The sequence below is a fragment of the Strongylocentrotus purpuratus genome, unplaced genomic scaffold (assembly GCF_000002235.5).
Source record: "Strongylocentrotus purpuratus isolate Spur 01 unplaced genomic scaffold, Spur_5.0 spur5_scaffold_6, whole genome shotgun sequence".
In the NCBI taxonomy this organism is placed as follows: domain Eukaryota; kingdom Metazoa; phylum Echinodermata; class Echinoidea; order Camarodonta; family Strongylocentrotidae; genus Strongylocentrotus; species Strongylocentrotus purpuratus.
In genome coordinates, this window is record NW_022145612.1 from 54,395,507 (window position 1) to 54,421,267 (window position 25,761).

General features: G+C 36.4%; 2 protein-coding genes across 3 annotated transcripts in view; both read left to right on the forward strand.

Annotated features, from left to right (window-relative positions):
- The window catches only part of LOC576865 (separin), a 36,004-nt gene extending 30,376 nt beyond the window's left edge, over positions 1–5,628 (forward strand). For both annotated transcript variants that reach the window (XM_030973529.1, XM_011683824.2), the window contains exons 21-22: positions 62–310; positions 3,239–5,628. In XM_030973529.1, the coding sequence (XP_030829389.1) occupies positions 62–310; positions 3,239–3,467 (478 nt within the window). In that variant the 3' untranslated portion in view covers positions 3,468–5,628. The remainder of the gene's footprint in view (positions 1–61; positions 311–3,238) is intronic.
- Positions 5,629–6,030: 402 nt separating this feature from the next.
- Positions 6,031–25,761, forward strand: part of LOC100889936 (macrophage mannose receptor 1) — a 39,777-nt gene continuing 20,046 nt past the window's right edge. Inside the window, exons 1-21 of the mRNA XM_030972078.1 lie at positions 6,031–6,410; positions 10,838–10,986; positions 12,050–12,165; positions 13,003–13,130; positions 14,186–14,403; positions 14,981–15,054; positions 16,282–16,394; positions 16,775–16,987; positions 17,840–17,962; positions 18,430–18,501; positions 19,078–19,110; positions 19,485–19,643; positions 20,053–20,141; positions 20,518–20,674; positions 21,290–21,328; positions 21,817–21,990; positions 22,713–22,829; positions 23,278–23,391; positions 24,183–24,419; positions 24,864–25,076; positions 25,475–25,635. Of these exons, the coding sequence (XP_030827938.1) occupies positions 6,365–6,410; positions 10,838–10,986; positions 12,050–12,165; positions 13,003–13,130; positions 14,186–14,403; positions 14,981–15,054; positions 16,282–16,394; positions 16,775–16,987; positions 17,840–17,962; positions 18,430–18,501; positions 19,078–19,110; positions 19,485–19,643; positions 20,053–20,141; positions 20,518–20,674; positions 21,290–21,328; positions 21,817–21,990; positions 22,713–22,829; positions 23,278–23,391; positions 24,183–24,419; positions 24,864–25,076; positions 25,475–25,635 (2,745 nt within the window). The 5' untranslated portion in view covers positions 6,031–6,364. The remainder of the gene's footprint in view (positions 6,411–10,837; positions 10,987–12,049; positions 12,166–13,002; positions 13,131–14,185; positions 14,404–14,980; positions 15,055–16,281; positions 16,395–16,774; positions 16,988–17,839; positions 17,963–18,429; positions 18,502–19,077; positions 19,111–19,484; positions 19,644–20,052; positions 20,142–20,517; positions 20,675–21,289; positions 21,329–21,816; positions 21,991–22,712; positions 22,830–23,277; positions 23,392–24,182; positions 24,420–24,863; positions 25,077–25,474; positions 25,636–25,761) is intronic.

A 25,761-nucleotide genomic window follows, 5' to 3' on the forward strand; every position in this document is an offset into this window, starting at 1 on the left:
AGTCAATCTCTCAATTTTACACAGGTTGATATCACTATGAAATTGACATTACTTCTTTCAGGGAAAACAAATGGGCTGGAGTAGTAGGCAGAGCTCCATCCAAGCCTGAGTATGCTTCAGCTCTGACCGATCATGACCTCTTTGTGTTCTGTGGCCACGGCACCGGTAGGGAGTTCCTGACTGGAGATGACATTCAGAGACTCACATGTAAGGCAGCTACTCTCCTCATAGGCTGTAGCAGTGGCAAACTGCAGGTCAAGGGCTGCCTGGATGCCAGCGGGATGGCTCTCAACTATCTCTTAGCTGAATGGTGAGTTCGGAGATGGATAGATACACATTTTGTTTTGCTTACTATTATTATTATTATTATTATTATTATTATTATTATTATTAATATTACTATTAGTGCCAACTAGTTTTCTTTGCCAGTCATGCCATAAAGCTTTATGTAACAAGTATGATAATGTACTCTATGGCCCATATTCTGAACTCTGGTGTAAATTAAACCAGAGCTTAAATATGGTCAAATTCCAGTCTAAATCGACCCTTCAAACAAGAGTTTTAGATTTCTTTTTCTGGTTTCCCTTTTTACTTGTTTTCATGCGTTACTTGCGACAGCAAGAGAAATAAGGTGCCTGAAGTCTGCTGATATTTGAGAGATACTGATCTAACTTCTCTTTAGATCCAAATTCACTTTCATTGAGAGGAAGCTCCTTTTTTAATGTAACATATTGCAATAGAATCCTAGATCTTTTTTTTTATCCGACAAAAATAATTATAGAGCAGATATAAAAACAAAAGAAAAAAATTCTCTGGAAAAAAAAAAGTCCTTTCTGATGGAGAATAGGGGAACATGCCCCTGTTCCCCTCCCTGGATCTTCCACTGGTAACAGCTATGTATTTTTTGGGGGGCGGGGGCAAGGTGAGGGAGAGTATTATTGAAATTGGTAGTAGGGGGTGGGTTAGTTTTAGGAGAGCGAATGACCTTAGGGTTAATTGACGAAGGTGTTATTTAATCTTGTTTTAGGAAAGTAGTTAGGTGAAATAATAGAGTTTTGTTCACAGGAGCTAAATCTCTCTCTTCTCCTGTACATCTATATTTGTAATGAGTGTAAATGTTCTAAATGAACCCCCCCCCCCTGTGTGTGTTATAATTCCAAATCAGAAATGGTCTAAAGAATATATGTAGTGAAAACTAATGTTTAAATATGAAGAATATATGATTTATGGGTAAAAATGTGAATTTTATGACCTTATTTGCATAAATTACCATTAATATGCAAATGAGTGAATTTTTTCAAAAAAATTAAATTTACCGTAGTATTCTGTGCACTTCACTTGACATGCGTGCCAATTTTCGCGGCGATCGGCCGTTTCACAACCGAGATCAAGAAGACCTCAAATAGCCCGGCCTTATTAGAGTTAAGTTTAGGTGTTTGTTTTAGGGTGAAAATAGTTAAATTGTAGTTAGAAATGAAATGAAATAAAACAACAACAAAATTAGAATACATAAGTTGAAAAAAAACAATGAAATAAATATATTAAAATATCAAAACAAGAGATAACATAAGGAATAACCTGGCTCTTCCGATTTTTTTTGTCGTATTATTGTTCCAAATGGTCTAGCAAATATATGTAGTGAAAAAGAATGCTTAAATATGAATAATATATGATTTATGGGTAAAAATGTGAATTGTATGACCTTGTTTGCATAAATTACCATAAATATGCAAATGAGTGAATTTTTCAAAAAATTGAATTACCATAGTATTCACTTCACTTCACTTGACATGCATGCAAATTTTCGCGGCAACCCGCCTGTGAAACATTGAAAAATTGACCCCTTCCCCCGGTAAAAACCTGGTCTGAAATAGCCCGGTTAAAATAGGGTTAAGATAGGTTGGGGTAAGATTAGTCTTTGACTCTTAAATTCTACATCGGGTGATTACATGAATATATTGCCGCCCTGCAAAGTAATGTGTAGATTGTGTGCATCTAGCGGTATGTTTAAGAGCTCATAATAAATTTCTATCTTCTTTCAAAATTTGAGCTTGAATTATTATGAGTTATTCTAATAACGAGGCCAAAATGACAGAATCAGGAGTGTTATGAAATCTGTTCTTCACATGCATGTTGGTAAAGATTGGAATGGGAAGTGGATTACTGAATAAATCAATGCAGTGCAATTGTTTCCTAATATTTTGAAACTGTGCCAAAATTTTATAGGGTCATTTAGTAACTCAGGATTGGTTGTCACTAGTAGGTGTGGACTTGGTTGATGTGGCAAGCCATGCCTTCAACAGGAAGGTTACAATTGGGCTATTGCCCTCGGCACGCCTTGGGCAATAGCACAATTCTAACCTTCCCTTGAGCGTATAAAAACTATTTCTCTCAAAACAGTCATTAATACTATACAGGTACCCCATTATACCCAAAATGTTATTTTGCATTCTCTATAAATGTTAGTTTCAGTCGGTACACTGCTGTATAACACTGCTGTATAAACAGTGGAGGTTGTAAATAAGAACCTGCTTCTCTGACAAACAAACATTCTGTCATTATGAAGACAATGATAAGGTAAAGACTGTTTGCTTGTTTACTAGCCACAGATTTACGATGTGATACACTGTACCATGTTATGCCAGTCTCTGCTTCTGTCATTGACTGACTGATAAGGTCATTTGATATTATTTAACTTGCACAATTGAGCTAGTTTGAAATTGGAAGAAAAAAAATCCTAATTAATCGCTGAATTTTGCAGACAAAGAACTGTTATTTATGAGAATGGGTGCATGCATAGGGCATTATTGATATTTCCCAACAAAACTAATTCTTCAATTTTACTTACATTATAAAAACTGGTATGGAGTGATACATCATTGTATCCTTTGTCAACTATATCAATACGAATAAATGTCAGTCCATAGAAAGATTGTTGCTATCTCAGCTAAATTAATGAATATGGCAGTACCTGAATATTTCTTCAAAAATAAGATGAAAAATCATGTATTCGTACAGGTTATTGCAGTCAATTTATTGCATTGATTTCATAGTGAGGATGAACAAATCCAGTCTTTGACTGTGTACATAGGTTGTGTATGTCAAAACTGCAGCACATGTCATGCAGAATTAACGTTGTACTTGATTTTACTTCTTTCTTTGGATTTATCAAATGTAAGCTCTCTCGTTTTCAAATATGTGTGAAGTAAATGCAATTTTTATCTTATTTGTCACACAGCCCCTGTGTTGTTGCCAATCTATGGGACGTTACTGATCGAGACATTGACCGTTTCCTGGAGTACCTGCTGAAGGCGTGGCTTGCCACGTCAACCAAGTCCCCACCTACCAGTGACAACCAATCACTAGCTGGCTTGCTGAACGATGCCCGCAAGACATGCAAGCTGAAGCATTTAATTGGTTTTGCACCTGTTCTATACGGCCTACCAGCAATCATGCTGGAAGGCTGAAGTTCTGACAAGTTAAATAGGTTGCAATCAGCCAAACAAAACTCCTTCCAGATGAAGATTATTTGAGGCTATTACATTTTATGTGTACTTACCATGAGGACGTCATCTGTGTCATCTTCAGAGCAGCCAGTCAGAGGATATGAATCAAAGTATCCTTTTTCAAATTTTATTAATTTGTAGTTGGCTTCTATTATTTCATATTTTATATTCGCACTTTCACTTGATATGGTAGTCTTATGCATAAGCTGTATCAAACTCATTTACTAACTTTCCCCTGTTTCTTGACTATTGGGTTATTTGTGTAGTTGGTATTTCTCAATATGTATCCCTTTTTATGCAAGTTTCCTCTTTGGATGTTAACCGATCAAAAAGCAAACAGAAAGATCGTTAAGATTCATCAACAATTTTATGATGTAAGCTAGTTCTTATTTTTGGATAGGAAAGTTATGAAAGAGAGCCCTTAAAACCCTTTTTATAAGGGTATTATTGTATGTTATTGTGAGTGAAGCAAAGTAGCAACATAGCATTATGTAATTTCAGGATGCATGGTAATCTGTGCATGATACAGTATTTTGCACCATTTTCACTGTTTATGTAATGTTGCATCACACCAATCTTTGCTCTCCGAGTGGTGAGATGTTGATAAGAAGGGGCTGCCTACCGCCTTTAAACACACCCCCAATGGACCCTCCTGCTCACCCTCTTACAAAAGCAAACATTGCATAACATATTGGACTGGCCTGGATTACTCAGGGAGTCACCATTTGATGCTTTGATGCTATGTGGTACACCCTGCACCATTTAGGGACTGTAATAATAATGACCCCTATTAAATACGGTGGCATTAACGAGCCATTGTTGAGAGAGAAAAGTAGAATGGCAACATTGGCCTCTTAGCTCTAGAAATCCAGTATTTGGACTGCTCTTATTTCTCTCCTCATTAAACATAGCAAAAAAGTGTGTGTGTAAATTGGTGAATTCATTTCTATTTTGTGAAGATTAAAACTTTTTGTAAATCATCTGTTGAGAGCCAGAAGGGCGTTTGAAATTATTGAATGTAACATTCTCCTCTCTGTCAGATGAAATTCAAAATCAGAGATTTTAAGTACTCTCTCATATGATATAAGTGAAATTTCAAGGTTTGCACAAAAAACTTGTACATATCAGATCCAACACTTTTATTTTGAATAAACAGGTATTTATTTGATAGAAAATTCAAATACCTTCTATGCATTATCATTTGAAACATATCACACGATTCTGCTAAGTGAAATGAGCATACTCAAAATTATATTGGTTTGAGAATGAGTATTTACAACTTTGTTCTACTTGATTATTCATCACTGCATTTATGTGTCATAATGTTTGTAAGCTCTAGCACAAATATGTTTGTTTGATTTTTTGTTTGTTACGCTGCACCTGTTGATATGTCCATGAAAAGATATGTTTTCCATATTTAGTGCTCAATATATTGGATGCACATGTATGTGAAGTAATGTAAGGAAAAAAATGAAAAAAACCCTCAGTATTCTGTTAATATTTTCATCTCTGATTTGGCATTGTATTGTAATATTGAATCTGCTTTCACACAACACGATGGTTAGGTTTACAGTCAAATGCAGCGCAAATTGTAGTTTTCATCAATGAGCCTGTCCTTTTTAACAGGTTTTACAAATATTGACATAATTTCCATATTTCAGCAGATCAAGATCAGTATATCATTTAATTGATTTCATTCAAAGTTTATTGTGTTTCATAAAAACATATTTCGTACAGTGTATCAGAGTGTATGGTAAACATAAATTTCATTATTGATAAAAATGATAAATGATAAGCACTGCCGGTCCATTTCGTGCTTTTACTTGTACGGGGTATTTATAGAATTGTACATGAAAGGGAATAAAAGTATGATAGAGTTATATGTATGCTTGCCATTGTTAGTGTCAAGAAAAGTTAACATTTTGGCGAGTTGTAAAGAACTAAAGATTATTTGATTGTAAAGTTATGGTTGTAAATTAAGATGTATAAATGCAGATCCAAATCAGGGATGTTTTATAAAATATTAGTGCACATACAATGAAATGATCTTTATTAGGAAGATCATTACATACTTCTGCCAAATATTTGGAATAAATTGTTGAATAAAAGTGATTGAATGATATATTTTATGTCCATATGCTACCCTTTGTGCGTGTGTGTGTGTGTGTGTGTGTGTGTTGTAAATTGAAGGGTTTATCAATTTATTATGATTCTGAATAGAAAAAGAATATGCTCTTGTTGGTAAGGAGTCAGAGGTGAGTACAAACACTCAAATTTTGCAGGATGCTCTACCAATTTCCTGCAAACTTCTTATTTGGGTTGGGGTTGGGGGGGGGGGGTGTACAAATCTCCCTTTTTATTTGCTGTTGTCTCTTATGCAGCTCCATCCCAAACCACTAGTTTGTCTTCTTATCTCTTCACAAACAAATCAGTGGGGGAGGAGCTTGTACATCTCTTTGCATCATGGGTAATTTAGAAGAAATGGTAAAACACCCCCTTAACATGAATTCAGATCCACTTGAGGGTTGAAAGCATCATAGAGGGGGTGTGTGGAACAAACTTGTAAGCCTGAGTGCTTTTTTTAAGTAGCAGGCAACAGTTTCTTTGGAACTGGAAGACATCTTCCTTTCCTCAGTTTATCAGTTCTTTGATCTCTGATCAATATCATATCACATCTTATTCCCCAATATTTAGACTGATTTGGGGTGGTTTGATGAGCCGTTGTATTTGATTTACTGAACAAGTTTGGACATAAGAGGAAAGAAATTTGAATATTGGTTGCCATAAATCTTGTCATATCAATTGAAATTTTGCCTTCAAACCCTCTAAAGAAAGAGGGTTGAACTTATCTTTGGAAAATGTTCAGAATATTAGCTTTACTTGTGCTGCTCCAGCCAGCAATCGGTAAGTCAACCACACTCTTCTACCTTTGAGACCTATGAGAGAGAGAGAGAAAGAAATGGTGAGAGAGAGAGAGAGACCGAACATAAAAGAGACACATAAAAAGAGAGAATCATAAAAGAGACACATAAAAAGAGACACATAAAAAGAGAGAATCATAAAAGAGACACATAAAAAGAGACACATAAAAAGAGAGAATCATAAAAGGGAGACACATAAAGAGAGAGAAAGAGATGAGAGATAAGGGGAAAGAGGGATATGAACAGAGAAGTCTTTAAAATCTTCAAAATTGTATTGAGAGATTAAGAGATATGTAGAGAGAGAGAAAGAGAAACAGTGACAGAGAGAGAGAGAGATAAATGGACTTATGGAGAGAAACATTTTTGAAGAAATGTTACAGAAGTAATGGGAGACAAAAATCAATCAGAATATAAGAAATGGAAGAAGGAATGTTTGAGAGAAATACAGAAGAATAAGAGAGAGAGAAGTTCACATGACTAGTGTTGCCACCAGAGAGAGAGAGAGAGGGAGAATTTGAGATATGTTGAAAGAGAATAGTGACCAACCGTACTTGTATGAACTAAGAGCTGAAGTGTGTATTTATTTTCACAAAATTGAAATACATGTACATTTTTCAAAGTAATTTTCTCATTTGTAGGGTTTACTAATGTTTTAACGATTCTGCAAGAATAACAAAATCTTAACATTTTTTCTTCCAATTCATGTTTTCATTGGAAAATATAAGTTAAGTCCTGTATCATGTATTTGATTTTCCTCATCATGAGTAGTAAGGGCAGTTTCTTACAGTAGCTCTAGAAATACAAAGTCAAATTAGGTTTGAAGTATGAAGCTCATAAAATAAGAACAATCTAAATATGTATCTCTTTTAGGGGCGTTAAAAGAACTGTTCCAACATCTTTAAAACAGATGTTGGAACAGTTCTTAATTTTTATGTTTTCTATGTTTGCTTAGCATATACATGTTTTTTATGCCTCCGTTACGAAGTAGCCGGAGGCATTATGTTTTCGGGTTGTCCGTCCGTCCGTCCGTCCGTCCGTACGTCTGTACGTACGTCTGTACGTACGTCCCGTTCTCGTGATCACGTTATCTGAAGAACGGATCAATGGATTCCTACCAAACTTTGGTCATTTATGTATCTAGCAAAGTCGATGAACTGATTAGATTTTGGGGTCACGAGGTCAAAGGTCAAAGGTCACAGGGCTCATTATGTATGCAAAAACAGCTCGTGATCGCGTTATCTGAAGAACCGATTGATGGATTCCTGCCAAACTTTGGTCATGTATGTATCTTGTAGAGTCGATGAACTGATTAGATTTTGGCGTCACGAGGTCAAAGGTCAAAGGTCACAGGGCTCATTATGTATGCAAAACGGCTCGTGATCGCGTTATCTGAAGAACCGATAGATGGATTCCTGCCAAACTTTGGTCATGTATGTATCTTGCAGAGCCAATGAACTGATTAGATTTTGGGGTCACGAGGTCAAAAGTCAAAGGTCACAGGGCTCATTATGTATGCAAAAACAGCTTGTGATCGCGTTATCTCAAGAACCAATTGATGGATTCCTGCCAAACTTAGGTCATGTATGTTACTTGCAGAGCCGATGAACTTATTAGATTTTGGGTAACGAGGTCAAAGGTCAAAGGTCACAGCGCCCATTATGTATGCAAAAACAGCTTGTGATCGCGTTATTATTAGAACAGATTGATGGATTCCTGCCAAACTTAGATCATTTATGTATCTTGCAGAGCCAATGAACTGTGTAGATTCTTGGTTCATAAGGTCCAAGGTCATGGGCTCATTATGTATGCAAAAATAGCTTGTGAACGCATTCTCATTAGAACTGACAGATGGATTACTATTTAACTCTGGATATCTTGCAGAGCCAATGAGCTGAGTAGATATTAGGATCATGAGGTCAAAGTTCAAAGGGTCATATATGTATATGAGAAATTGTTTGTAATCACGATATTCTGAGAACCTGTTAATGGATTACAATTGAACTTGAATTTGAAAAATTTCTTCCGTTTTGGTTTGTAAAATTGCTCTATGACGGAGGCATCATTTTCGACTGCGCGCAGTCGAATTCCATCTAGTTTTGTTTTAATGTTCACACATTTCATTTTTTTTTAAAATATTGCTCAAAGATTTTTCTTTCATTTTTTCTGTATATTTCACTTTGAGTTGATATTGCAGGGCTCAACATAAATAGTTACCCTGGACACATGGGCACCCAAAATATAACTCCAGACCCTAAAATTTAACATAGGGCTTGTGCATATCATTCCAGACTCCTTCCAAACATGGTATGGAGCCCATTGTATAACAAAAAGGTACATTTGTGATAAAATTCTTCTATTCTTCAATGCCATGCAATCAATAGAGTATGTTATCTGTACTTCATGTCAGTTAGTAAAGATTGGAAGAACTGTTACCCCCCCCCCCTTCCTCCTGCCCCTCCAATAAAAAAAAAGGTAAATATCCAAAGTTGACAAGAGCATGATGTCATAATGAAATGAAAGTGGTGGTGGTGGTTATGTAACAAAAGTCATTGTGTGTTTCTTTACTTCAGTTACATGTAAATCCGATTGTGTAACAAAACATCAAAATAGTTCAGGATATACTTTACCCCCACCACACCTACCCCCCCCCCAACAAAAAAAAGAAAGAAAGATGGATCATATCAATGTTTTACATTAAAGCATGTGGGTGTAAAAGAGATAATGAAATCTTCAATATTACCTGTACTTCATTTAAGGGGTATAAATGTAGGCCTAAATGTAAATCAGATTATGTTTCAGAACATTAAAATGAATGTCTGTACCCTCACTACTACCCTCCCTTGTAAATGAAATCAGGGTATATATATCCTTCAAAATAGAAATGAGCATGTTATACCATGTTGGTATATCCTTGAGTGTTATACAACAAATGTTTATTCACTATCAGTACCTATATGAAGCTGCAGTTACACGTACTTACAAATCAGATTGTGTTACGTAAAGCAGCTAACTAACATGCGAATGTAGAGTATCACCCCCCCCCCCCTCCATTAAATCCCATCATTTGAATTATTTATATGAGGTAGTAGTTTAATTATCTGTTTCTTATCAGATTAAATGTAAGGATACCGCTGATTAGTCGAAGGATATGCATACACACATCTTACGATCATTTGCGTGCATCCTACTAGGGGATGTTTGCCTCCAAGTTTGTTTATATCTCCTAGATCTCAATTGTACATGAACCGCCCCCTTCTTTAGTAATCAATTACCTTGTGGCATTCTCATCGGATGATGATGGCATTGAGTAAGAAAGAGGGAAACAAAGCTAAGAAGCTTTTATCTCAATCATCTATCAAATTGAAGACCAGGGGAAAATGTTTTGGGATGTCTATTAAAAAAAGAAACTGTCAAAGAATGGCCATGGGTTATGTGAACTCTTAGAAAATACTTTAAAATAATTTGTAGAAATTTCCTGTTAGTTTCATTAGCTGTGCCCCAGAGGAGGAGTTGGGCAGTTTTGTGACATGAGTGTCCAAAATCATACAGTATTTGGAGCTGTAGGCCTACCTCAATGTCTTGTGTTTACAAATTCACAATCCCAGATAGCAATTCTCGACCATTGAATGCTGATTTCTCTTTTGACACGCCCCAAGTGGGTAGTCATACATGTGTTTTATTGCCAATGAGGGGTGTTTTAGTAACGATTTCTATAAAATACTGAGAGATTAAAGAACCTTCTTTTTAGAATTAAAGGAAACATATGTTAAAATGTAATTTAACACTCTTTATCAATTATGCTGAGTTACTCCTGTGACTTTTCAATGTACCTATCAATGAATAGGCCTCACAAATTCTACCTGTGAAACATTGCATCTTTTAACAGTATGAAAGGATGTTGTGATCCTTCTTAAAAATGTTTTAAGTTACTGGTAATTAAAAAGAAAAATGATACTATGTCTAGTTCAGTATCTATGACATATGCTTTTCTTTTTTTTGAAGTAATAACTCATTAAGTACTAAATAACTTGGGATGAAGCCCATTAAAAATGAATGTTGTACATGTATCATGGAACTTCATACCCAAAAGGAGAACATTACTCTAATAGAAATAAAAGAGTGAATAACTGCAATACCGGTATGTGTATCAAGATAGGAGTCCTGTTATATCTGTCATTTCTTTATTTCTGCACCTTTGGCAATAGTTCGGTTTTATTGGCATGGATCTCCAAATTCTAACTCCAGAACCCCCAAATAAATCTTAACACATGACCAGTGCATAACAGACTCTTACATTTCTATCTGGACCTCCTGTGAAGAAATGTATAAAGTTGTGTTTTGTTTACTTCCTTTATTCTTCTACCTTATTAAGTCCCCTAAAAAAAAAAACTTTTTCTCCTTTTGATCTAGTCCTCTGTCAGGTATGCGCTACAGGCTGGACGCTATCTGGGGATAACTGCTTCAAACTCACACCAGACAACAAAAACTGGCATGAAGCTCAGATCTCATGTGAGAACGATGGAGGCACCTTGGCTATGCCAAAAACACAGGATATCAATGTAAGTCTACATTATGTGTTCTAATTATCTACATGTAGCTACTAGTATACTGCCTGCTGTGATTAACAGAAATATCAATATCGCTAAATGAACAAAATCTCTTGATTTTTTTTTGGTGATGTACGGCCATTTTCAACGCAAGAATCTTTCTTGAATCGCAAACATTTAGGGTTATTTAAATTTTGATGGAGTTTGTCAAGGCAAAATTAACTTTGGCAAATACAAACCACTCACAAAATTCATTAACTTTTTATGCACTTCAAAGTTCCTAGTTTGTAGTATATATATATATATATATATATCAAAGATCTTTAAAGATGTATAACAGATATGTCTTTAACATCGGAAACCAGAGTTTGGTTGGCAGGTGCCCGTACTGCTTCTCTTATTATCATAACAACCAATTGTAGGAACACAGTTCAGATTGGATATGGTATCTTGCTTGTTTGTGCACAGTGCAAACAGTGAAGAAACTATTAATTTTGAGGGCTCTGAAAAATTCTTCTCTCACTATATTGAGGCACTAATTTCAATAATAATAGACCATTTTCAAATTTCTCTTCAACTTGATATGCATTTACCTGTCAAAGAGCTATTACATTAACCTGATATTCATTATTTGATCTCAACAATCGGAATACAAATTACCTAAATAAGTTGTTGCTAGGTCAGAAATATTATGGCTTGTCCTACCAATAGAATCCAAGCTGCATACATCAGCCTAAAGTCCACTAAACCAGACACTTAGTTCAGACATTTCTTCAAATCAAATTTAACAAAGGATGTTAAACTGAGGTCGATGTTTTTCTTTTTCAATTGTGACTAGGGTCTGGTTTAACTGGATTAGTAGAATACGGGCTGATGTATGCAGCTTGAATTCTATTGAAATACAATCATTTCTAACGGGTGAATATAATAATTCATAACACGGCGCTCATCAAAGACATAGATGGGCATTAAATTTGATTACATTAAGAAAATGTCCTATTGAAACTAAGCCATTGGACGATTCATCTATCTCTCATTGTCTCATACCTGACCCCTCCTCCTCCTCCCCCTGCAGGATATCTTGACTCAGATGATCAATGCTAACTCCGGTAATAGTCATTGGATTGGTGTGCATGATGTCAGTACAGAAGGAGACTTTGTCTTCGTAGACAACAGCCCTATCCCAAACCCGTAAGAAATCCTACCTCAAGTGCCTTTATGGGCCGTTCCTAGTCATGTATGTAATTAAAGTTTTGACAATATTACTGAATAAACCTCAGTTTCTACTAAATGTATTGTAGCAAAATCTCCCACCTGTGGATTCCATGATATGTTTGTCTTTTGTGTGATCATTTCCTTTTCAATACTGGTACGTTAAATAATTCTAATTATATGAGTGGACCCTTTTTAGGTCAAAAGTCAAAAGAATACATGATGTTACCGCAAAGTTGCAAAGCTCGCTTAAAAATTCTGTTTATAGTTTTCATTTTCCATAAGGCATGATAAAAACTTTTGTAAATTGATTTCCTGGAGAAAAAATGTTTTCTGATACTGATAGCATTGTTTATTTTCGTTTGCTGATTTAAACTATCATTCTGTCCTATCTACCTTTTCTCTAGCATTTACTCTCTTTCCACAATTGGATGCCAGAATTGGATGCATATCATGTGGCAGACTAGCAAACCAGATACTGTACTTCTCCTTTCATATTTGTTTGCATGTTGTACTATACCTCCCCAAAATATTCACCGCAAATTAGGTTCTGGAATAGTGGTGAACCAAATAACGACTTTGGAGCAGAGGATTGTGGTGAAATTACAAACACAGGTCTCTGGAATGACCAAGACTGCTATGCAATAAGGCCTTATCTTTGCCAGAGAGACAATGGTAAAGTATCAAGCTTCTAAAACCCCTCAAAATGCTCTTCTCTCAGGCTCACACTCCATTCAGTGCTTTAGGCTCACCCTGCATTCAGTTATTTAGTCACACCCAGCATTCATTTTCAAAGCTAGTATGATTTTGTCACAGGTTTTGGAACGCAGGGGAACCTAACAACTATGGGGGAGGAGAGGATTGCACGACGATCATTACTGTAGGGCTCTGGAACGACGAGGATTGCTACGCGACACGTCCATTCATCTGTCAAAGAGATAACGGTAATGAAAGCTAGGTCGTCGATTTTCGTTTGCTTTAGGAGGATGAGGCATAGAAAGATGACAGCCAGGTTTAGCTTCAGACTTGGTAGAGAGGAATATAGCAATCTCAAAACAAATGAGCCTCTGCGACAACAAGCCCGTCCTTCAACAGCAACAACAAATGAACAAAATCAGCTTGCCTGCAGATTTTTATGTACATGCCTAGTAGATACTGCAATAGCCTCATAGCTGTAACATACTCCCTCTGCTATTAAAACCTACTACCTTCTATTTCTTTTTAGCATTAGACTACTATTAACAAACTCTGCACTATAAACCAACCGGCAGAATACTACTATATTCTATACATCAAACATCATCCCCTCTGCAACTCAATCTAGACTGCTTATCCCAGCTAATCCATAATCCTGCTTAAAACAGTAGAAAACTTCGCTCCATTCTTTAATAAAAATGCACATGATTCATTCCCTCAAACTGTTTACAAAAGTATCCCTTTTACTATTAATATCCAATCGCTACCATATAACATCTCCTGAACATAGTTTACTTAACTATATGCTGCTGCACTGTATTAAAAGGATCAATTCCTTTTCCTCAAAGATCCATTTTTCTTCAAGCTTATCATTTTTTGGGGGTATTTTAAGTAATAACACAGTTATTTGTTGTGTTTTTTTTCTAATATTTTCAAATATGAATGTGATAACTTGATTGTTCTTATGATGTAAAATGTAGTTATTTTCTGTGGTAATACAATTTTGCCAAAGACTTGACAAGAAATAGTTTAGTGATAAACTTATCGAACAAATTTGAAGAAAAAAAAATGAAAATGTATGTGTTGCTTTTAACATTAATTTAAATAGTTTAGGATTTTCTTACAATTCTTCATGACCATTTATTTTGTTTTGATTATTCTACAAAATTATGTTACCTCATATAACATAATTGCACATTAGTTGACTAAAAAAAATGCCCGTTGTATTTGTGTTCCCATGCGATATCATTTTGTAGTCCTGCCTATTCTAAATTGATTAACCCTAATTTACTGGTTGTATTAGATGTGATCGTGAAATGCGATGAAGGTAACGGCTGGATGTCTGCGGCCAGTCGCTGCTACAAGTTCTACGACATCCCTAGTACATGGCAGGATGCCCAGAAGTACTGCGAGGGCGGCGATGGAAATCTCATTTCAGTCACGTCCGAGGAAGAACAGACAGTGGTCTCGACGCAAGCTAACTTTGGAGGATCTACTCTCTGGATTGGGTTGAGAATGAACGTAAGTCCACAGCAATGTCTCAAGATGCAGAGGCAGATCCAGGATTTTTTTGTTGAAGGGGGGAGGGGGGGGGGGACACATCTGCAAATTTCTGGCAAGCAAGCAAAAGGAAAAATAGAAGGCTTATCACATTTTAGGTAGGTAGTCGTTATACTCAAATATTCTTTTATGAAATCCTTTACTCAAAATTATAAAAAATAAAAAATAAAAAATAAAACAGTTTATTACAGTTTTCAGATCATTTTAGAGTCTAACATTAGAAAAGATGTCATACAGCTAAGTGTTTGTTTGTTCAGTTATGAAACATGGGTATACTTGCCTAGTATTACCAAGAAATTATGACCACTGTTTATGGTGTCTGCCAAATTGATAATTCTGCATTTGTAAAAGTGGTATAAGTTTTTTGTCAAATTATAATCTTGTCAGGGAACTAATGAATTCCTAATGACTGACAGAGTACATGCACAATCAGCTGGGCACTAGTGCAAGAAATAATCATAAACCTAAACGATTTTGACATTTCACATCTGTAAAACAAAATCATATTAAATATTATCATTTTTCTGTCTCCTTACAGTCTGGTACATACGCATGGAGTAGTGGACAGGATTTGGGATACACAAACTGGGGACCTAATCAGCCCGACAGTAGGTCAGTAAACTGCAGTCCTCTGATTATTGATATTCTCAGTTATATGGCACAAGTTCTTGCGATAATAGCACCGTAGTCCCACACAAACTGAAGTACTAACTTCAACCCTAAACCCAGCACTTTACCTAACCCTTTGATTAAATCCAATCTACAACCCAAGTGTTATGCTTAATCTATTCTTGACAAATTATGTGTCCGATTATTAATTATTCAATCTTATGGTTTGTTTCCTTACCGATATATTCTGGGTCATTGTATAAATAACATGTGGTTCTGAGTGTATTTAACATAATCAATTCCCATCTTAACTTGGGAATTGTGCAATTTTTTGGATGTGAAGCAAAGTGGGTTTTCGACAATTCAGAACTTATTTAGTTTTATGATTTATAATACGGCACAAATTTAGAGGTATATGTTATTCCTTTTTTAAATATAGTCAAGGTGATCATTGATTTATTGGTATATAAGTCAATTATAAATATATAAAAGTGATTAATTTCTGATTTGTTTTGATGCTCAAAGAGCTGCATTGTGTGAATCATTATGCATTTTGATTGTTCAACCAATGCACTTTTCATCATATACAGTCAAACCTGTCTATAGCGACCACCAAAGGGAAACACAAAAAGTGGCCTTTGTAGACAGGTTCCTACAGTACATGATTCAGTGAGAAACCTTTTCAAGGGAAACAACATATGTGGCCTTTGTAGACAGGTGGTCACTAATGCGGTGGTCACATCCCGCCGTACTTGCAAGTGCGTGCTGTCTATGTGCAAAAACGTGGGCAAAATTTGAGTAACCGTACTGGTGAGTGCCGCCTCTGTACGGATTTGGGAGCACGCAGACACACCGTAGCACTTTTAGTGCACGAGGAACTTTCGCTGCATTCGGGCTGCGTTCGGGCTACCGATTCACCCCCCAGTGCGTGTGACATGTGTTGCCGGTACTCCCCACTGACCTCTACACCCTTTGCCACTCCCTCCCTACGTTTTGAGAAAAACGTGGCGGCCGTGGCCTCCCCAAAAACCGTACGGACTAAAAAAACGCACGGTCAGTTGTGACCAACGCTTAAAGCAGGTTTGACTGTATGTCATACATATGGTTTGGATGCACCATTGCTGGTTAGAGGCAAATAATGGCATAATATCTCTTTGTTAAAGGCAACCCGGTAGATAACTTCCTTGTGGCTCCAAACAGATGATGTGTAGTGTATTCTTTTCTTTTCAGGTATGACTCAAGTGGTGGTAATTGTGTAGAGGTTCTGGATACATCTAATAATGGAGAATGGTCTACTATGACTTGTTCAGCAACTCAAAGTTTTATGTGTGAAAGAGCAGAGGGTAAGATTCTAGATTCCTCTGTTTTCATGCTGCCTTTTTTCCTTCTTTTTCTTCTTCTTCTTCTTCCTCTTCCTCTTCCTCTTCCTCTTCCTCTTCCTCTTCCTCTTCCTCTTCCTCTTCCTCTTCCTCTTCCTCTTCCTCTTCCTCTTCCTCTTCCTCTTCCTCTTCCTCTTCCTCTTCCTCCTCCTCCTCCTCCTCCTCCTACTCCTCCTCCTCCTCCTCCTCCTCTTCCTCCTCCTCCTCTTTGTTTTGGCCATCATGCAGAAGGGAGCAATGACAAGCATTCCTGAAACACTCTTTCATGATCTCCTTGTTGTGCCTATCATTTTCTATCATAATCACCATGATGATACCAAGGTCCTGATTTTATCCCCTTGCAGGAACCTGTCCTGAAGGATGGCGTTTGTTCCGTGGATACTGCTACCAGTTCAACTCTGCCACCAAGCAGACATGGACCGATGCCAAGCATACCTGTGAGGCTCAAGGAGCCTTTATGACCTCTGTCCTCTCGGATGTGGAGAACAAGTACATCAGAGATTATTTCCTGGACTTGGAGAACCTTGGCATATCATCCACGTGGATTGGCATTTCTGGTATGTAGTATACTATAAGGGTCAAATTTCTATTGACCTGTTCTTTAAGAGTTGTTAACCTGAGACCATTTTATTTCATCCACTGGATGATCATAAAAACTGGCAGCTAGTTTAAGTCAGCAGGACATGTCTGAGGAAGGTAATAATAATAATAATAGGCATTTCTATAGTGCTGTCTATCTAGAAATTCTATTCCGAGGCGCTTTTATTATTACCCCGGCTTTAGCCTAGCAGCCATTACAGTGCTCCAGCATTTCAAGGAATTAATTCCTGCCAGGTACCCATTTACATCACCTGGGTTGAGTGTGGCAAATGTAGATCAATGTCCTGCTAAAGGACATTAGTGCCGCGGCGTGACTTATACCGCGGACCTTGTGATCGACAGTCCGGCGACGTATCCATTCGACCACGACACCATTGGGGTCGCAGGCAATTACCTTTTTGATCTGTCAAAGGACTTCATGTAATTAGTAATGATTTAAACCATCCTTATGTATTGGTTTGACAACTATTATTGCTGCTGGTATTTCTCTCTCTCTCTCTCTCTCTCTCTCTCTCTCTCACTTTCCATATCTGAACACCTGTTCTGTGAACAACACTCATGAATTCTTATGAAAGGAAAATCAGTACCAGAAGTCCTTTTTGTATTAGTACCTCACATAAAGTCACCGTAATAATCTTATATTATATTTTCATATTAATTTCTAAATGCAATGTCCCAGATATTGAAGTAAGATACTTAAGCCTTTTATTTTTTGCCATTCTTGCCCATTAGAAAACTTTTCTTCATTTATTGATTAATATGCTACATTACATCATTTTTCTTCTTCTCCTTTTTGGTTTTGTTCATAGACACTGAGAATGATGGATCATTTGCGTGGAGTGAGGGCAGCTCAGTAGGCTACACTAACTGGATGAGACCCGATGAGCCTACCGATAACCCTGCTACCTCTGACTGTGGATCTATGATGACAGGTATGGTGGAGACATAAGCCCTTATTTTTGAAACCAGCCTATAATAAACCTGGCTGAAGTTCATTCTCTGATTACAAAAGGCCAAGTGTCAACCTCTTAGTTCCTTACAAATTTACTATGGTTAAGTACCAGCAATGTGATGAATAAACATTAATTATTAAGATATGAAAATGAGAAAAAGGATCTGCTTTGTAACAAGTTTTTATTTTTTTTCAGTTACAGTATTGAGATGATTAGTTGAGAATGCAGAACAAACTGGTGGAAGGCCTATGAGTAAACTAAAAGATTTAATTATAGCAATTATAAGTGAAATGAGATGAGAGAATATATTGAATGGTAGTAATAAATTTTGTCTGAAAATATAATATTCAAATCAAGTTGAAACCACATTAGAATATCAATACATTTTGTATTATCTGTTTTTCATTTCTCAAGTCACATCGTATTTTTGTTTTATCACTCTGCAGCTGGAGGGGATGGGAGCTGGTCAACCAAAAACTGTTTCACTTTAGAAGCCTTTGTCTGCAAAGTCAGAGCAAGTAAGTCACACTTCAAATGATACTGGCTTTTGTTTTATGGAGTATTTTATGGACATCATTACTAATAAGAAGATGCTATGCACCTTAACCAAATAATTATCAATTGTTTTGGATATTGTAGCCTCTCATGTAAAATTCAGAGTGGCTTTTACCCTTTGACTTCTGTGTCAAGCCCTATACTTTGTTGTATATTAAATTATTTTGTCACCAAATTAATGTTATGTAATGACAGTGATTTAATGACAATGATGATGTGTACTTTTCCTTTACCTGATGCCAAAGAATTTATGATATACTTTAAGAGACCATGTAAAAATCCAGAGGACTTAGTAATTTTGAAAAGCAATACCTTACCAAAGGTCAATAATATGTCAATGTGGTTTTGAACCCAAGACTTTCCTATCTCAAGACCACTGCTCTGCCACTGAGCCATCACATCTGTTTTGTTGTGAAAGACATGTATTATAATGATCACTCTGCATCTTTTATTTCTGTTAAATGCAATTTTACTGGGAATTGACTGCATGATGATATAAATCAAAAGCTTTCATATTAATTCTCGTTTTTTTTCCACAGGTCAACCCATCTTCCCCCTTGATCCCAATATCCGTAAGTTGATGATTTTTTTCAAGATAGTTTTATATAAAAAGTGATATGATAGAATGACATGGAAGGTGGGAAATGGTGAGCACATCTCTGGATTTAGATGTATTGGTCAGTTATGTCATAAGTGGTGAACCGCCTTATAAGAAACATCTATCATCATTATTTTGTAGATTCTTATACTTGCTCAACTAGTATGTAATGAGACAATACAATGCAGTAAGCAGGAGGTACCCATTACTCTTGTGACAAATAACGGTATGGACAAGACATCTTGTCCAAGGATGTAACCAAGAGTCTTGACTTCGCTGATATACTCCAGCGCTCCCACAAGCTTTTCTATTCCACTCTAACTTTATTCTTTCCTTGACTTCAATCAGCGATTGGTTCTTGTGAGGCTGGCTGGACCCTGAACAGAGACCACTGCTACAAGACTGTTGGTAACGCAGCTTATTTTGATGACGCTGAGGCTGACTGTGTACAGATGGGAGCACATCTGACCAGTATCAATGACCAAGAGGAACAGTCTTTCCTCTCTAGTAAGTCAACTTTAGATTTGGACCTTCATTTCATCATTTCTCCCTTTATAGGGGACTAACTACATAAAAATTGTTAATTTTGCTTGCATGAAACGTTCACAAAATCTGCAACTGGTTCAGATTTGATTATATTTGCACATGTAAAAAGGACACCACTTTCCACGGATGTCAAAGAAAAAAAGATTTGTTTTCCTGGTGGATGTCTGCCTACTAATACATGTACCAACAACAAAAATGTCACCTATTCACGAACATTTAAAGATAATGTGCAATTTTTCTTGATGATATCCTCTAATAATAATTCATTTTTCTGCAACATGACAGTAGTGTGTAGTAGTAGTAGTAGTAGATGACTTCATCATATAAATTTGTAATGATTGGCACATTCTTTCTTTTCATTTTCCTAAAGTGCGTGCTAGCATGGCTGAGCGAAATCTGTACATTGGTTTCTTTGACTTGAACAGTGAGGACAACTTTGAATGGACTGATGGCTCTCCCGTAAGTAATAATAAACATAATAATGTTAGGCTTATATTGTATTATATGTTGTCATCTACATGAGCTTAACAAAATAAAAATTTAACATAGCTCGATGATAAAATTACACAAATTGATAAGCCACTTATGTTACAAATAATCAGAGATTCTAATAAGAAAAATAATGTTATTTCTATAATCTTCCAGCTTTTAAAGCTACAAATAAATTCGAAAAAAGATATTTTTTTCCATTATTATTTCTAAGATCTAAGACCAACAAGATTCAAACAAAACACAACTATCATTTTTTTGGCAACACATACGTATGACCAGCAAAGTATCTTCATTTGACAATGATGATGATGATTGTTTTTGCCTCCCGTCTCGTATCGTCTAGGTAACCTTTAGCAACTGGGGTCCAAACCAACCTAATGACTGGAGCGACGATGGTCAGGATTGTACCATCATCAAATATGCGGATGATGAAGAGGGTATCTGGGATGATATCAACTGTGTCAAGACGCGCACTGCTTACGTCTGTAAAAAGCCTAAAAGTGAGTTTGTTTGCAAATATTGTTCTTTTAAATCATGAAATTAATGGAGATTTTTAAAAAATCATTTATCACTTGACATGACCAATTGTAGATGTTGTGATCTCGTTGCTTAGTTGCCAGACTACAGACCGTGGGGTATGATAATCAATTCCATGCTATACAATTAAACAATCTCTATTGTAACATTAATCTACATTTCCCACTCTCAGCCCAGGGGAAGTTGGGTACAGTAAAATTCTTTGAATGCTTGAGCACCTTATAATTAAAACTTTGCTTAAGAGGAATTATTAATGAAATTCAATGCTGTGTATCCTCAGGAAAGAATTATGTCATGAATCCAGCTATGGCTGTTTTTGGATATTCATTTCATATTTAAGCACAGCACCTCTTAAAAATAGTATGGTAGAGCAAGTTTTCTTTACTAGTATACATGCAGTAATACTGACCGTCAGTGTAGTAATTGCCTTACATAAGGACTACAGTTACAGCACTTTAGATATTCATGGGAAAAGGTGCTATCTATCTCTCTATGACATATTGTAATAATATATATTTTATATTCATATTTATTCCTATATTTATTATTGTAAATGATACTTTATTCTCTCTTTACAGTACCTGGACAAAGTCAGCCTCCGCCAGCTGTCCCAACGCGTAAGATTTCTTCTTTCATACTTGTAGTTTATTTTATTTGTTCATGTTTACACAGCAAATCTTCTGTTAAGAGCCAGAAGGGCGTTAATTCTGTATTAATGTATTTGACTTAATGCCCTTCCGACTCCAAACAGACAAAATGTATTATTATCTATCTGTAACAAAGTTATTGAGTTTGGAGCTTGCCTTTTTTGTTGGTCAAATCAAATGATAGCTCTTTAGATTATTCTGCCTTGATATTGTATTTTGTTTTAGAGAATAAAGAAAAAGCTTGCCTTTCTTCATGAAATTCAAAACTGCATCGCTGATTGTGGAGTTAGATATCATGGAATAACTTTTGTCTCATAATAAACAATGGGGCAAGGTGAAAGGCACTGTGATTGGAAACTGCAGGTATCAAACTCAATGTTTGATACTTTGCTATAAACTTGATGGCACATAGGGGTTAAAAATATTTCAAGTCTCTTCTCCTGTTGCCTTAATCATAGCCGTGTTTGATCCTCGATGCGGAAACGGCTGGGAATACGACCCCCTCTCAGGGAACTGCTACCTCTTCAAGACCACTGATTACAGGACCTGGGATGACGCAAGGATGCAGTGTAAACTCGGTGGAGGAGAACTGCTCAGCATTTTAGACTCAACGGAACAGACTTATATCAATGGTAAGTGACTGTAGCACTGGATATAATGACTATGAATTAATAGTGATCATGATATATGGTTTAAAAATTATAACTGTACAAGTGAAAGTGTTACTATAACAGACTGAGCAGAGCTGTTATATCAATGGCAAGTGACATCAACACACTATACAGTGACTAAAGGGCTGTGAGGAATGTGATCATGGTTCAAAATCATGTGGGTTGAAAAAGATGCTATACTTACAAAAATAAATATCTTATATTTACAATGGTGACATTGATGGGTACAATAAATAGGGATACAAATGAAAAATATTTTTTAAAAGGCACATTGAAACAGAAGGGAAAAGCAGGATAGAAAATAATTTGAATGGGAGAGCCGTTCTCAGGGTTGTGAAGGTCATATGTAAAGAAATCAATTGTTGTACTATTGGAGGAAAAGAGTTGATGGAATACCAAGAATCACAAGAAAATAGACAGAAAAGGAGACCATAACCTAGTGCAGTCTATGGATATCAGCCAATGTTTCACGCATGAACAAACCTGAAACATAGAATGACTGGAATGTATCATATCTCAATTGATTTGTGTTACATCCTCGATCTGGCGCTGCTCAGTGGCTGCCGGGCTCACGATCAATTGGACAAAAAGAATTTCCATTTTCGGTTTAATAAAATTTGTAGTGGAATAAAAGATTATTATTATTATTATTATTATTATTATTATCATTATTATTTTTGCAGCTCGTCTTGTGTATGTGACTCAATCCAGTCTGTGGATAGGAGCCAATGATCTATCATTGGAAGGAGGATGGCAGTGGAGTGATGGCAGTGGCTTTGCATATCTCAACTGGGGTCCTGGTAAGAAAAGAGGTTGACCCCTCTTATCTCTTGATAAACAAAGTAGACTGAAGACTTGTGTCACAGCTAGAAGCTAAGTTTCTTTGTAATACAGAGTGACACAAATACATAGTTGTCCAAATTTTGATTCAATTGCCAGCAAGTTAATAACATGAAGATTTTAATTACCCTTGTTCTATTTTTATATATATTGGGAATTATGATGCTTTAGAAGCAGCCCTGAAGTGCCCTAAGTTCCAGTTTAATAGCGTACAAAATGTAGAGTATGTGCACTTAGGTTAGGGCGTTCTTGGTTTAAATTAACCTCCAGCCAACATTAGTTAGATCAATTTTTATTCTTCTTTGTAAAAACATACCTTAATGTAGACTTTTCAGTGGATAAATGATTCAATCCACACTGATTATGGTATAGTCACATAGGCTCTTTGTACATTGCATTGTCACACAGATGAGCCCAATAATTACGACCCTGGAGAGCATTGTACACAGATCTATTATGCTACTGGCACATGGAACGACTTCTTCTGCGACAGGGAGATTGGCTACATCTGTAAAAAGAATGGTAAGAAGAAAGTAATTATGTTGTGACAAGATGCTTTGAGAGCTCTCTCTCTGACTGTGCATTAAATCCAGAAACCTTGAATGGGGTTTGAAAATTAGTTCTTTCTTTATAATCAGTAGAAATGTTGCCTGTTTCGATAAGCTGTTGCTTGTCATGCTGGAACCTTCTTCTACATAGAAAATATAGCTCTTTTCTCTTAAGCTGTCATGAATTTTGCATACTGTCAAGACTGACATACTTAAATATAATGTTGTAAATACATAATATGGTACATGCTTTCTATCCATCAAGCCATCTTCTCCAGCTCGGAGGTTGATTGCAACATTTGTCCATGCATCTCTGTTATCTGCCACCCTAGATCCCTCTTGGTCTAGTATCTTCTACTTTTTCTCCCAATAAATACATTTATTGGTACATGCTTTAGTTCTTGGTTATTCTCTTATTCAAGAAAAGGCAATTGTGACAGTTTTAATGTAAATATCTTAACAGAAATAGATCTAAATAACATCAGCCTATAAGTGGTTGATGTATTTTATGTTTATACTGGCCTGCAGAGGGGTGCAGAGATTTGATCACTGTCATTCCAAAAGTGGTTGCCTGAACTGGTCATTTTTCATTGTTTAAGTGGCCCAAACATGTGGAGCACTGCGTGCAGTACGTTTTAACCCAAGGAAAGGCGCTTTGTAAAATATCCCATAGATTGTTCGTTTTTTTTAAATTGGAAACATAAAGTATTTTTTCCTATTCCAATTCACTATATCATTACAGTGTCTTTCTTTTCTCTCTTTTAGGCTATCTGACCACACACTATAACGTGGTTTCCAACTCGTACCTCGATGGCAATGATGTCATCATCCTCCAGAACATGTACCCAGAAGACTGCGCTCAGACTTGCATCACTATGACTGACTTCAACTGTCTCTCATTTGATTACCATCGTGACACCATGGAGTGTGCTCTCAGTGACATGACCAAGGACATGGGTTCAATGCTTAGAGGAAGCAGCAACAGTGATTATTATCAACGATGTAAGGACGAGTGATGATTATTACAGAGACAATTCAAAGGGGAAGTTCACCCCATATATTTAGTTGATTTTAATCTTTTTTTTTCTAATCGAAAAATTATAGAGTAAAATGATTTGTGAAATTTTGATAAAAAATAGATTATTGATTTTTGTTATAGTTGCATTCAATCAAACAAAAAAAACTCTGTGATGTATATGTGTCTTTTAAGGTCCTCTCCAATTTGCTTTATACAGAAAATTTCAAAATGTCCTTTTTCTAAGTTGTTAAAGGGATGGGTTTGTTTGTACAAGGATGGTGCAAAAATAGAAGTGCAATGTTTATATCTAGGATGCATGCATGGTTACTTGTTTTCTTTAGAGAAAAAGAAATTCATGAATTCCCTTTTATGTGCTACATAAAATCTCAAATTGTATAACTTTTCTGATCTCCCATTTCCCATGCCAGTAACTGACGTTGTAGACCCAGCACCGACCACCATCCCACCTGGTTACCGATGCCGCAACGGCTGGGCATCCTATGGTGATAACTGCTACTACGTCCAGATATCCACAGGCAACTACAACCAGGCCTTGTCTCAATGTAGAGCTCTTGGTGCAGAACTGGTCTCAATCCATGATGCCAATGAGAACAGCTTCGTCCAGTCACTCTATGCCTCAGGTCAGTGATCCATCATATATGCTTTGGCATCAACAGCTCAGGGCTTTATGTCGTCCGAGAGATAAGATTAGGGTAAGGGTTACTAGTGGGTTTTTAGGTGAGGGTTAGGGTAAGGTAAAGGAAAAAATCCAGGATTAGAGTTAGGACTTTAGTTTGTGCTGGCCTTGAATCGACCACAGAGGAACTGTCATGCTGGAGTATGTGCTGTACAACCCTCAGGTGTCTTTCATTTTATATGTTTCATTGTCCTGTACATTGTTCTGAAACAAAAAGTAACCCAGACTTCTTTTAAATTCCATTATTTTTCAAGAATAAAGATGTAATTGAAGAAAAAATCCCTCAAAGACCAGTCAATACTATTTAATTCTATTGCATTTGTTATCCCTTCATACCTTTAGCTGGTATCAACAGTGCTGTATGGCTTGGAATCAATGACCTCAGGGTTCAGATGTTGTTTGAATGGAGTGATGGTACCCCTGTAGATTACACCTTCTGGAACACTGGAGAGCCCAATAACTATCAAGGCAACAATGAAGACTGCGTTGAGATGTTCAACAATGTAAGAGACTCCTTTTCTCCCTTTCCCCAATCTTTTTTTCTGTAGCCATATCATCACTCTAAGAAACCTTGCATACCTTTTTTCTTTTTCTAGTTGATAGCTTTATACAAATACTTTGCACAGGAT